Here is a 12,131-nt window from a genome sequence, read left to right on the forward strand (position 1 = left end):
CGAGTGATATTTAAATTATTGTTTGAAAATAGAAAGTTTACCACTTCGCATATAAACATAAATGTTTTCATCAATCTTTTGTTTGAAAAGTAATTTGAAAAATTATTTCTTAACTTTACAGTCAGTAAATCACGTATAGTAATGCAACTAATACTTATAATTAGACTATGTATTTGGTTTACTATAATTTAAACTTAAACATTTCGCAATCCTTCGTGATTTCTTTAATTATAAATTAGGATGATTAATATTCACAAATTGTTAAAAGTAAGAATAGTTTTTAAAATTGTAAATTAATGCGCACTATGCAATTTGGTAAAAAAAAAAAAAAAAAAAAAAAACAATGTACAGTTATGCCTTAAGTAAGGTAAAATGTTCATGGCAATCAATTAGTGTGCAGACACAATACTTTTTAGTATTATAATCGCCATAATCAAATAAATACCCACAGTAGGATATTAACTATAACAGAATCATTTTTTAAAAAAGCATTGAACCATTTTACACTGTGACGGTGGATGGCGCTAGTTTTGCATGCTCAATCGCCTGCTCGAGCGTCTGTTCGCTTGGATCGTCATCATTACGGAATTGATCGAGCATGCGAATCGAATCCTCATAGAGGACGCTTTTCGCAAAATTTGAAAATATAAAGTCAAGGTGACTAAAGCGCTCGTGCTGAATCTCTCGAATTTCGGCGTTTGGTAATTTCGCCATCAGGGCTTCCACGTCCTGTGAACGAATTATGAACTTTTAAAAAACAATGTTGATTCTTGTTAAATAGGCATATATAATATATTCAAATTAATGTTAATGTTATTTTGGACTTGAAATTTACTTTCGATCGAGCGTTAAGCGAATAAATTGAAAAATTAAGAACGTTACGGTTAAAGACAATGTAGATAATTGTCGAAAATTTATAACTAATTCCCTTGAAAAAAATCCTTGTCAGATTTTCATATATTAAATGTTAAATTTTGAAAGCAAATGTATTTATCGTACAATTCGTGAAATGTCAATTACCAGTTTTACAAAAGCTTTTAACTTATTTTACTAAAGATTATTATGATTTCATTAACAAATAATAATTAACTTGTTACAAATACAATTGTATTTTATACTTGTTTATAATATTTATAATAATTTCTTTGAAATTATCAGCTCATTATTGAGAAAATCAAACAACAACAATAACAAAAAATAAATAAAAAGATAAAGAAAAGTCAAACTAAATGTATATTGAAAGTTTCTTACGGAGATAATAAAACGAATCAAACTAGCTTATATCGTACGATGAAAATATTTTCAACTTTTGAAATTATTTCATTTAAATATTGGTTAATGGTATCCACACATCATTAGAATTTTTTTTTTTTTTTTTTTTTTTTTTTTTTTTTTTTTTACCAAATTGCAAATAAAAATTCTATCTACTAAAATACAAATTCTTTAGTTTAGCTTATGTCTTTTTCCCAATTTAGGTTGGAGTTCATATTCATATATTCATCTAATCGTTATTATTTATTAATCGAATATTATAAGTAGTACTTTCGATTCATCATATTAAAAATAACAAATATTCTTAATATATTCAATTTTCGATTTCTCAAAATATCTTGAATATTGAATCATACGATAATATAAATTTACATTTATTCTAAAAAAAGTGTGAATGAACTAAATTGAGAAAAAATAACCGGTTTGTTTTACCTCTTTTGTCGTGTATGCATCATTCATTCCATAATATAAAACAGTCGGAACCGTTATCCTTTCTAAAGGATATTCAGGAGGTGTCACATTCTTGTAATAAATGTAATTTACATCTGGTCCAAAGTCATACTGTCGAAACTTTCCTAAAAGTAATTTCATTTTTATTTTCTTTCTTATATGTATTTTCATCATTTCATTCAAATCGCGAAAAATTAAAAAAAAAACAACAAACACATTATCAGATCCTCTTGAGAAAAAAATCAGGTTTTTTTTATTTATAAACTTATAATTTATAAACTATTCACTAATGTTAATTTATATATTTAATTTATATAGTAATGTTATATTGTTATATTTATATGTTTTGTATTTTTTTTTTTAACAAAACCAGGAGAATATTCTGTTAAATATATTGATTCATATTATTCATAATAACTGTATATTTATAAGGGATTTATAAAAATCTAAAATTGCTTATGTCGACTCGTCTTTTCCTTAAATTACACACTTTTGAGTCATTACGTTAGAATTTAAAAGAAACAGTACAATTATTTAATATTGTCTTATTAAATCGAATCTAAATGAAATTTATGATATAAAAATCATGTAGTCGATTTAATTATAAATACATTTAAAAATATAATATCATTTATAATAACGTAATCTAAGAAGAAGAACAATTTTCTTAATATAGTAAATTTTTCTTAAATAAATATCATCATAAAATTCTCAATTATTATTTATAACGGCAAGTATAACGAAACACATAAATTTTTGTTATAATAATAGTGTTGAACATTACAACTAATATAATAATTAACACGTGCATTATATATAATTAACTGATTTGAAATTGTAAATGTTTTTTTTTTTTTTTTTTTTTTTTTTTTTTTTTATGGACACTTATCCTAATGTATATAGAGAAGTAAGACGAAGACGACATAAAAATACACGTCGTTAAAAATAGGCATAATAAATAAATATTAATAATTACCACTAATCATAATTTGCCTATAATGAAGAATCGTATCAACCGATGAACCTTGAGGATAATGGTGCATCATTTTATAGAACATAGCCTATTAAATGAATATGTAAAGGTGAATATTGACTATAATGTATTAATTGCTAAATACATAATTGTTTTAATTTATATAAATCACTTACTTCATCGAATGCATCAAATCGACTAGATCGTAATAATCCAGCCATGTTAAACATTAGTTTTTGACATAACAATTCAATATGCGGTGCTTGACAGAATGTCGTGTATATGCCAATTAAATTGGAATTGCGAGGCATTATTTCATTAACTCCTAATGTTTTTAATGTTTTCTGAAATTTTACACTTACTTAGAATTTATTTTTTATAATTACTTAAGACGGAATAATAATATGTTGGAAATATAGATTTTTGTGTATATTTATATTGTTGATTAATTAATTTTATTACCATTAATATTTATGTTCAAAAATAAAATATTTTTATACATTGTTTTAATTGAGCTATTATTGATATTTTTTTAACAACCACTGATCGTTTTCTAATAAAGTTTAACTACGAAATAATATAAATAATTAGCGATATACTTACCAATAAACTTAATAGCTACAAATTACAATTAATATTTGCTATTACGTAAATCAAATATATGCAAAATTTCAAACCCTTGCTTAAAACATTCGTTAAAAAGATATATCGTACACATAAATAACAAAATATTTATTAATTTTTACGTTTACAGTTAAATATTTAATTCTTTTTAAAACTCACATATGAAATAGGTTAGTAAAAAAATTAATTCATTAAAATTGCAATTTTATAGGATATTTTTTGTACATAATCTTTATTACGTATAAAATTTTTACGTATAAATATTGAAGAAAAAAAAGAAGAAAAAAAAGAAGAAAAAAAGAAAAAGAAAAAAAGTGTAAAAATATCATATACTAATATGTTATAAAACTAAGCTAAAGAATTTTATGAGCTTAAGAAAATATTAATCAGAAGAAAATTGTTAAATTTTATTACAGATGGTTAACAATGTAAATATACGAAGTAAAAATAGTAAAAAAGTTTTTTTGATATGTAATTTCTAAAATAACTGTAAAAGTATGTTAAGCATATATTTTTAATATGTATTTAATAAAAAAGATAGGAAATAGTTTCAATAAAATTTGTATAAATCCATCTTATGAAGTAGAATTACGATGATGACATTTCATTTACGTTAAGTATCTATGTTTATTTAAAAATAATCTGATAGTACTATAAATTTTTTATAAAGATGCACATGAATAACTATCAAGTTAATGGTCACTTTCCTCTTGTGCGTGTCATAGTAATTTCTTAGCCCAAAGCCAATAAAATCAATCTAATATTCAACTAGCGTAGTTTGAGAGATTTTAATTAAGAAAATAACAAACGTGCAATCCAATATTTTAATATAATTTTTGAGAAATATAAACCGCGTTTAACGACATTTCGATGCAATTATTTGCAATTTAATTTTCAAATTAACATCAATCCATCGTTCCTAATATTCCTTATATATTCAGATACAATATACGAGTTTACTAATTATTACATGTAAATTAAAAGAAATCTGTTTATAAAAATTTTGCAATTTTTTTTTTTTTTTATCCAAATGTTAAAGTATCGATGGAAGAGCTTAAATAGTAAGTAACTCACCTGTAGTTGTTTACCATAGCGTACAGCAATTGTACTAAGTGGTCCCGGTAAGACATGCGTGAAAATTGAAATTGGCGCAAAGAAAAGCATCCCATTAATTTTTTCGTTATACTCTGGCTTCATTGAGAGCAATACAAGACTGATCGTAGATCCCATAGAGTGTCCGATTATTGATAATTTCTTCTGCCCGGCGACATTTAGAATATAATCAATAGACGATGCAGTGTCAAACAATCCCGATTCGTGCCAGCTTCATACACAAAAATCGTGATTTTCAATATTAATGAATAATATTTGTTAATAATTGGAAATTCATCGCCGATCAAATCATTTCAAACGACTCGCTCTATCGTATAATTATAGTAATTAGTAGCATACTATATGATTCATAATATAATTGAGAATAAATCTATGGATATTTTATTGGACGCTCCTCTAAAATGGCATAAATTACAAAAGATTCAAATATTTGAAAACTAAAGTATTATAAAGAAAACAATTGAAAGTAAATTATTTAGATAACTTGAAGGATATTTCTGTTGAAAAATCACATAACATGTATGATATAAATAATATACATATAATTATTGTTTATTTAATTCATTATTAATTTGTGAATTTATATTTATTTAGCAAACCAATTGACGCAAATTAAAATGATAGAAAAGTTTCAAATGTTGTTAATGTGTACTGGTGGAACAAATCAATATGATATATGTTATGTCAGCATAGATTCATCCGTCAGTGATGAAAATGAATCTGCTCAATCGACGCAACATATATATTATTTTAAATTTCATTGTACTGGTTTATATTATTTTCATTATTTACAAAAAAGTGATTAAATATTATCAGCAAGATATTATTCGAATGCATATTACGTGAAGTAAATTCTTTAAACAATACGAGCCCCTTCAGATAAATCAAATCTATGAATAATCTTAATTTTCATTATTTATTCGATTTTAAATAGTATTTCTTCTATTTCATAGTATTTTCTATTGCTAGAACGTTATTTAACTACGGTATAATTAATTTTCTTCCGATACTATTGTAATATTTAATGAATTCGTTATCTACTTGAGTCTGTGTAGAAAGGAATTTCTATGCCAATTTCCACTTGACTATAATATTATTTATTTGTAAATTTTGAAAATATAATTATAAATAATATTGAAAGCCAATGTGTTCGAATAAATATTCTAATAAAAACAAAAGTAATTATACAAGTCAATAATTATATTATATATATATATATATATATATATATATATATAAATTATAGAGAAACAATGTTTATAAATATTTATGAAAATAAATAAATTTTTGCTCTTTAAATGTTTTGCGATAATTGTTAAACATTTTGCCTTTTATATTATTCATGACAATAAAATTACGCAGCTGTAACAATAAGTTCTTATACTCATTTAGTAAATAATATACTAACGATCTCATTATAAATAATTTAAATATTTGTTGATTATTAAATAATAATTCACAAATATAATTTACTTTTACGTACATCTATATGATAATATATGAACTATAATATTGAATACGAAAACGTTTTCATAATTTGCCATTTATAACTTATTTAATTATTATAATAATAATGAGAAAAGTGCTCTAGGTGTTCATAAATTTTGCTGTTAAATTACCTGAAACGCCAAAATTTCTCCTCTTTCGGTTTTAGATTTTTATGTCGTCGTGCATAGAAATTTCCCCTCATATTCATTAACCAGACATCATAACCAGCATCCACCAATAAATAAGCTAAATAATAATTAAAATACAATAAGTACATTATTCTCGGCTATATAATTGTGAAATTTCAACGAAAAATTTACTTTAATTTGGATTTACGTAAAATTATTTGCAATCTCGTTTTCTCAAATCATGCTTAAATCAGTAATTCATGTTCATTTATGTCAAATATATATATATATATATATATAATTCAGCTATTAATGAATAATGTTAATTGTCAATAACAATCGACCGGAAGAATGTAAATAAATGCATAATTTTATGCGCTGCATGGCAGAGCAGTGAAATACGTTGCCCAATTAAGAAAAAGTCAACGTAGGACAAATGAAAATCTACCTAAATCTTCATCCGGTCCACGAAGCACCCAAATGTCCGAAGCAGCTAAGAGGCCGTGTATGAAGAGAACTACAGGCTTTTTGGGACCTACGGGGGATTTGGGACTACCAGGCATGCGATGAAGCTTCAAAATGTAACCATCTTCGGTCGATATGTCGTGTTCCTCGGCTTGGTAGCCCGTAGCTCTCACTAGATCAACCTAGAATAACTTTTTATATTTTTATATGATACGTAAACATATCGTTAATTAAGAAAATTATGTAAGACCATGCTGACGTCTAAAAATAATCAACTTAATGGTCAGAAATTTATGTACATTTTAACGGTGTAAAATTATTAATTGAGTGCACATTGTAATTCGTTAATGTTCCTTGAAAGTCACATGTAAAACAGAAACTTATCGATTAAGATAAAAATGCTTTACAATGAATTTTAACAATTTTAATCAACGTTAAATCAATTCGTTTAAAACATAAAAAAGATGATAATATCACAGGTACATAGTATATTATAAACAATGAATGTTAAGCTATAAAAAATAATAAATATAAAATTAATTAAATTAGGTTATTCAAAGGATATAATGATGTTATAGAATTGAGGATAATGGCTGAAGCAAACGATTTCCCATACCGTTAACGAAGATATAATTGATATATCTATGTATCAATTATATCATTAAATTGTTTTGTAAATCAATATTCGAACGTTTTAGTTTGTAAAGACTCGAGTCTTAAGATTTAACTGCTGATTTGTCGTATTAAGAATTATTTCTATTATCTTTGTCATACGATCATACGTCTATAAAAAAATACGTTTATAAAAGAAAATATTTAAAAATATTGAATATATAACTATGTAAATAAACATAAATTTTTTTAAAATTATTATTATTATTATTAACAATTCAATATTATGTAAATCCGAAAAGGTAAATCATGAAATCATAATTATTTAAAATCTTTTAGAAATAAAACTTCGTATATACTTCTTATATTACACATTAATTATAATTCGGTATTATAGAAAATTTACTTTTATATATTTAAGTATTATTATGTATTATTCGAAAATTTCTTAAAGCTCAATCGTCATGTTTTATCGTTATAAATACAAAGTTACAACTGTATTATTAAATTTTGTATTCAAATTTTCTATTGGAAAATATTTACATCACTTTACAAACGAACAAACATTGGTATGGTAATTATTTATTTTATTTTATGTAAAATTTTTTATTGAAATTACGGCAAATTCGCAGAAATCAACTAATTCCAAGTATTAAATATATCAAAATTATTGTACATATCTTATATAACGAATTTTCTTTCTTCTTCGGTTACCTCATAATACACGTAAATATTAATAAACACAAAATTATTACTTTTAGACCGGAAAATATAAAAAGACCAAATTAAATAAACCATAAAATTGTGTATGAAGAATTCAAGGTTAGTGGTATGGTACAATTTCATATAAATATCATATAATCTGATATTAGTATACACAATATTTAGTTTAGAAAGTTTTTTATTCAAATGATTTTATGATTTTTGAATAGATCTAAGTATTTTATGTAAAGTAAATCTAAGATATTTTAAGATGAAGCGGATTTTAATATACGTCCGTGAGATATATAATTTTATGCAAAAATTTTAATGTACACGCGTTATTTATAGATATGGATAAGGATAGAAAAATGTTTGAATAAAATCTGGGACGAATAAAATTATAATTTTCCGATGAATAATAAACTGGATTTTACTTTAAATTATTTGAAATTTTAACTTTGATGAATTATTTTTGAAATTTTATATTGAAAAATTTACTTCAATAGTACGCATAGTTTAATAATGCAATTATTAACTCATCTAAGTAGAAAAGTTTCTAAAATTTCATATTATTAAAAGCTTCGATATATTTATAATAGCGGCAAATGAAAATTCTTTTAAACAGTCTTAAAGGAAAGCAGTGCGTCAAAATAGAGAAAAATGCAATCGTCACGACAGACACGACGATCGTTCAATGGAAATAAAAGAAAAATTTTACCAACCTTGAATTATGTAATTCAATGGATCAACCTGTCAATATTTAACGATTTTAGTTTTTAAACATTCTTATATCACAATTTATTTTTCATCTCCCTGACGAAAGTTTCAAAAAGCTCCTCCCATCAATAACTGGAAAAGTTAATACACATGCAGAAATAGCGCGAGCAGGAAATTGCAAAATCATAATGCTACACTACATACTACATAATGTACATCAAGTTTATACATTAGCTACTTTCAATTTCATAATACATGAACCGAATTTGATTGCTCCACGTGTAAGGTCTTATCGAAGGCGATGCTTTGATTTCGATATTACGTCGATCATTAAAGCTACTAATAATTATTCAATTAATGAACAATTTATCTCGTGGTGCATTTTGCAAGATACGGTGAAACGAACGGCTTTTAAGATGAAAAGAAATGAAAAATAATGAGAATCAGATTGAAAATCCAATTGGTTTTGCGACATCTCGAAAACAGCACATAAGCTAAAATTCCTCTCTACGGTCGATTACATTTTTCTCATTGATGAGTGAAAAGCAAATTTTTACAGTTAAATCAAAGGCTTTAAACGACTGCTTTGACTAATGCGCGCGTATTTTAATCTGAAAGCCTTTTCGATTTCATTCGTCATTAAATCAGGAAACCAGGACGCGCTTGATAAGATGAAAATATTTGATATTTTCTCTCATAGTTTTCGTTGTCGAAAAAATGCTTCCGTTCACTTTCGCTAAGAAATTAAAGTGGAAAGTTAAAGTCCTACTTTTTAGCTTAATACATAAAGATTTAGCTTTTCTAAAGTATGAATAGTGAGAGAATCAAGCATTTGTTAGGCAAAAATTAAATACAACTTATGACTTGTTTGCACAAATTTGCCCATTGCACACTCCAACTAATAATTAGTAATCGATAAGTGTAAGGTAATAAATTTTGTTAAATTTCTAACAATCTCACCGAGAAATCCAGAATCCTCGACGTTTCATTATAGTAAAACAAAAAACAAACAAACAAACAATAGAAAAAAATATCATTACTAATTATCGGAATACTAATTATGCATTTTTGTTGTTTTTCCTTGTTTTTCTCTTCATTTTGTTTTTTTAACTATTAAGATACGAGTAAAAAAGAGTAAGAAAATAAAGAGAATGATGCTCGTATACTGATAACTCCAATGCTTAAGAGATATATGTCATTAATAATTATTAACCAATTGAAAGATTGTTTTAAATTTCCCCTTCTTTGCTCCTCATTTTTTCAATTTTCAAACTTTGTATATATATATATATATATATATATATATATATTACTATTCACTTTTAGAATTTTTCTCCCAGCAGTACTCGAGTCTTTACTGTTTAATATTTATTTTTTACGCAATTAAAGTTTTGAACGCAATTAAAATAATTATATCGGATAATAAAGATTTAAATGAAAAATTCACACGTTATTATCCCACTGCACGTCTCGTTTATTTAATAGCGACATTACCGAGTACTATCATTACACTAATGTTTTATGATATGACCCGACAATTATTTAATGATTTTATGATTATTGTTATTGTTGTCGTGTCGTTGTGTCGTTGCTATTATTATTGTTGTTGTTGTTGTTGTTGTTATTGTTTACGCTGCCGCAGCTAATGCTACTGCTGCTGCTGTTGCTCCTGCTGCTGCTACTGCTGCTGCTACTGTTGCTGCTACTGCTGCTGCTACTGCTGCTGCTACTGCTGCTGCTACTGCTGCTGCTACTGCTGCTGCTACTGCTGCTGCTACTGCTGCTGCTACTGCTGCTGCTACTGCTGCTGCTACTGCTGCTGCTACTGCTGCTGCTACTGCTGCTGCTACTGCTGCTGCTACTGCTGCTGCTACTGCTGCTGCTACTGCTGCTGCTACTGCTGCTGCTACTGCTGCTGCTACTGCTGCTGCTACTGCTGCTGCTACTGCTGCTGCTACTGCTGCTGCTACTGCTGCTGCTACTGCTGCTGCTACTGCTGCTGCTACTGCTGCTGCTACTGCTGCTGCTACTGCTGCTGCTACTGCTGCTGCTACTGCTGCTGCTACTGCTGCTGCTACTGCTGCTGCTACTGCTGCTGCTACTGCTGCTGCTACTGCTGCTGCTACTGCTGCTGCTACTGCTGCTGCTACTGCTGCTGCTACTGCTGCTGCTACTGCTGCTGCTACTGCTGCTGCTACTGCTGCTGCTACTGCTGCTGCTACTGCTGCTGCTACTGCTGCTGCTACTGCTGCTGCTACTGCTGCTGCTACTGCTGCTGCTACTGCTGCTGCTACTGCTGCTGCTACTGCTGCTGCTACTGCTGCTGCTGCTGCTGCTGCTGCTGCTGCTGCTGCTGCTGCTATTACTGCTACTACTGCTATTATTATTATTCATACGAGGCGAATAATAATAATTAGTAGTGTTTAAAGTGGCTTAGGCATCTCGGATCCGCGAAAACTCTGCGTCGAATAACGTTTTTATAATTCCGTAAAGTATTCGAGTATTGACAGCGTCTCTAACATTTTTCACTCTCATAAATCGGAACCCAACACGACACGAGCCGCTGTCCGGCTAAAGCATATTAAACGTCCTCGACATCCAATCGTTGACTGTTTCGTGCTTGTATGGTAATGTGGCGGCTGCCCGATAACGACTACGCACGCTTAGTACTGACAGTCGTGGACATTCGCGAAACGATTTTGCTTATTTAAACGACAGCCATTGTGCGGCCGGCAATGGTCCACCAGTACGGCCCGGGCGCCCCCATCATATCCCACGCACAGCCACGTCCCAATGACAAAGAGACAGTTAAGACGGAGAACGAGAGGGTTGGAGGTAAGCGGCTTCAAGAGCCCCATCGCTCAAGGCTTACGATATCGCATACTCACGAAAGTCTCGACGTTGGCTCGCTGACGCTTGGCGGCTCCTTGCATCTGCCATAGGATCAAGTGCCTCGTGCTCCTCGCGACGAAGGCGCGACTTCGCAGCCCAAACACCGGCTCCTCCACACTACGAGCGGCATTTATTAGACACGCGAGAAGCACAAGACCCTCGGCCAGGACCCTCGACAGCAGTCGCATCTCGCAATGAGGGACGGGACCCCGGGGCACAGGGGCGCTACTTTATATGGAAAACGATACGGACGAGCTGAGCCGAGACATAGCGACGAGCCCTCCTCGATCCCCGCTGAATTCCTCCTCGTGGCCCCTCGTGGCGGCAATCGCGCTCGACTTGAATATGTACATTCGTGATCGCGCGCCCGCTCCTTTACTAGTTCTGCCGATACCTGCGCTCGATCGGCTATCGATATATGTACTCTCCTTCTTCCCGGCGCAGCGCCTAAAAAATACGTACGTACATGTGGTTATAAGTGGTGACTCGACGACATTCGAATAGTGACTTCCTGATTTTTTTTTTGTTTTGTTTTTTTGTTTTTGTTTGTTTTTATGTTTGTTTTTTTCTTTGTTTTTTTCTTTGTTTTTTTTTTTAATCCTTCTTTCTCCTCCTCCTTCTTCTCCTCCTCCTACTCCTCCTCCTCCTACCTCCCCCCCCCCCCTCTCCCCTCCCCCTTCTCCCCCCTCTCCACC

The 12,131-nt window shown here is 29.5% G+C and overlaps 1 protein-coding gene across 2 annotated transcripts in view; it reads right to left on the reverse strand.

Annotated features, from left to right (window-relative positions):
• Nucleotides 1–361: 361 nt before the first annotated feature.
• Nucleotides 362–12,131, reverse strand: part of LOC105362607 (lipase 3-like) — a 14,496-nt gene continuing 2,726 nt past the window's right edge. Inside the window, exons 2-9 of one of the 2 annotated variants that reach the window (XM_011500081.1) lie at nucleotides 11,433–11,883; nucleotides 6,497–6,695; nucleotides 6,052–6,166; nucleotides 4,394–4,643; nucleotides 2,872–3,039; nucleotides 2,699–2,783; nucleotides 1,705–1,847; nucleotides 362–729 (exon numbers count right to left, since the gene is read on the reverse strand). In XM_011500081.1, the coding sequence (XP_011498383.1) occupies nucleotides 502–729; nucleotides 1,705–1,847; nucleotides 2,699–2,783; nucleotides 2,872–3,039; nucleotides 4,394–4,643; nucleotides 6,052–6,166; nucleotides 6,497–6,695; nucleotides 11,433–11,624 (1,380 nt within the window). In that variant the 5' untranslated portion in view covers nucleotides 11,625–11,883 and the 3' untranslated portion in view covers nucleotides 362–501. Of the gene's footprint in view, nucleotides 730–1,704; nucleotides 1,848–2,698; nucleotides 2,784–2,871; nucleotides 3,040–4,393; nucleotides 4,644–6,051; nucleotides 6,167–6,496; nucleotides 6,696–11,432; nucleotides 11,969–12,131 lie in introns of those variants that run through there. The other variant, XM_011500080.1, reaches the window with a different exon arrangement.

This window comes from Ceratosolen solmsi, unplaced genomic scaffold (genome assembly GCF_000503995.2).
Source record: "Ceratosolen solmsi marchali unplaced genomic scaffold, CerSol_1.0 scaffold41, whole genome shotgun sequence".
Classification (NCBI taxonomy): Eukaryota; Metazoa; Arthropoda; class Insecta; order Hymenoptera; family Agaonidae; genus Ceratosolen; species Ceratosolen solmsi.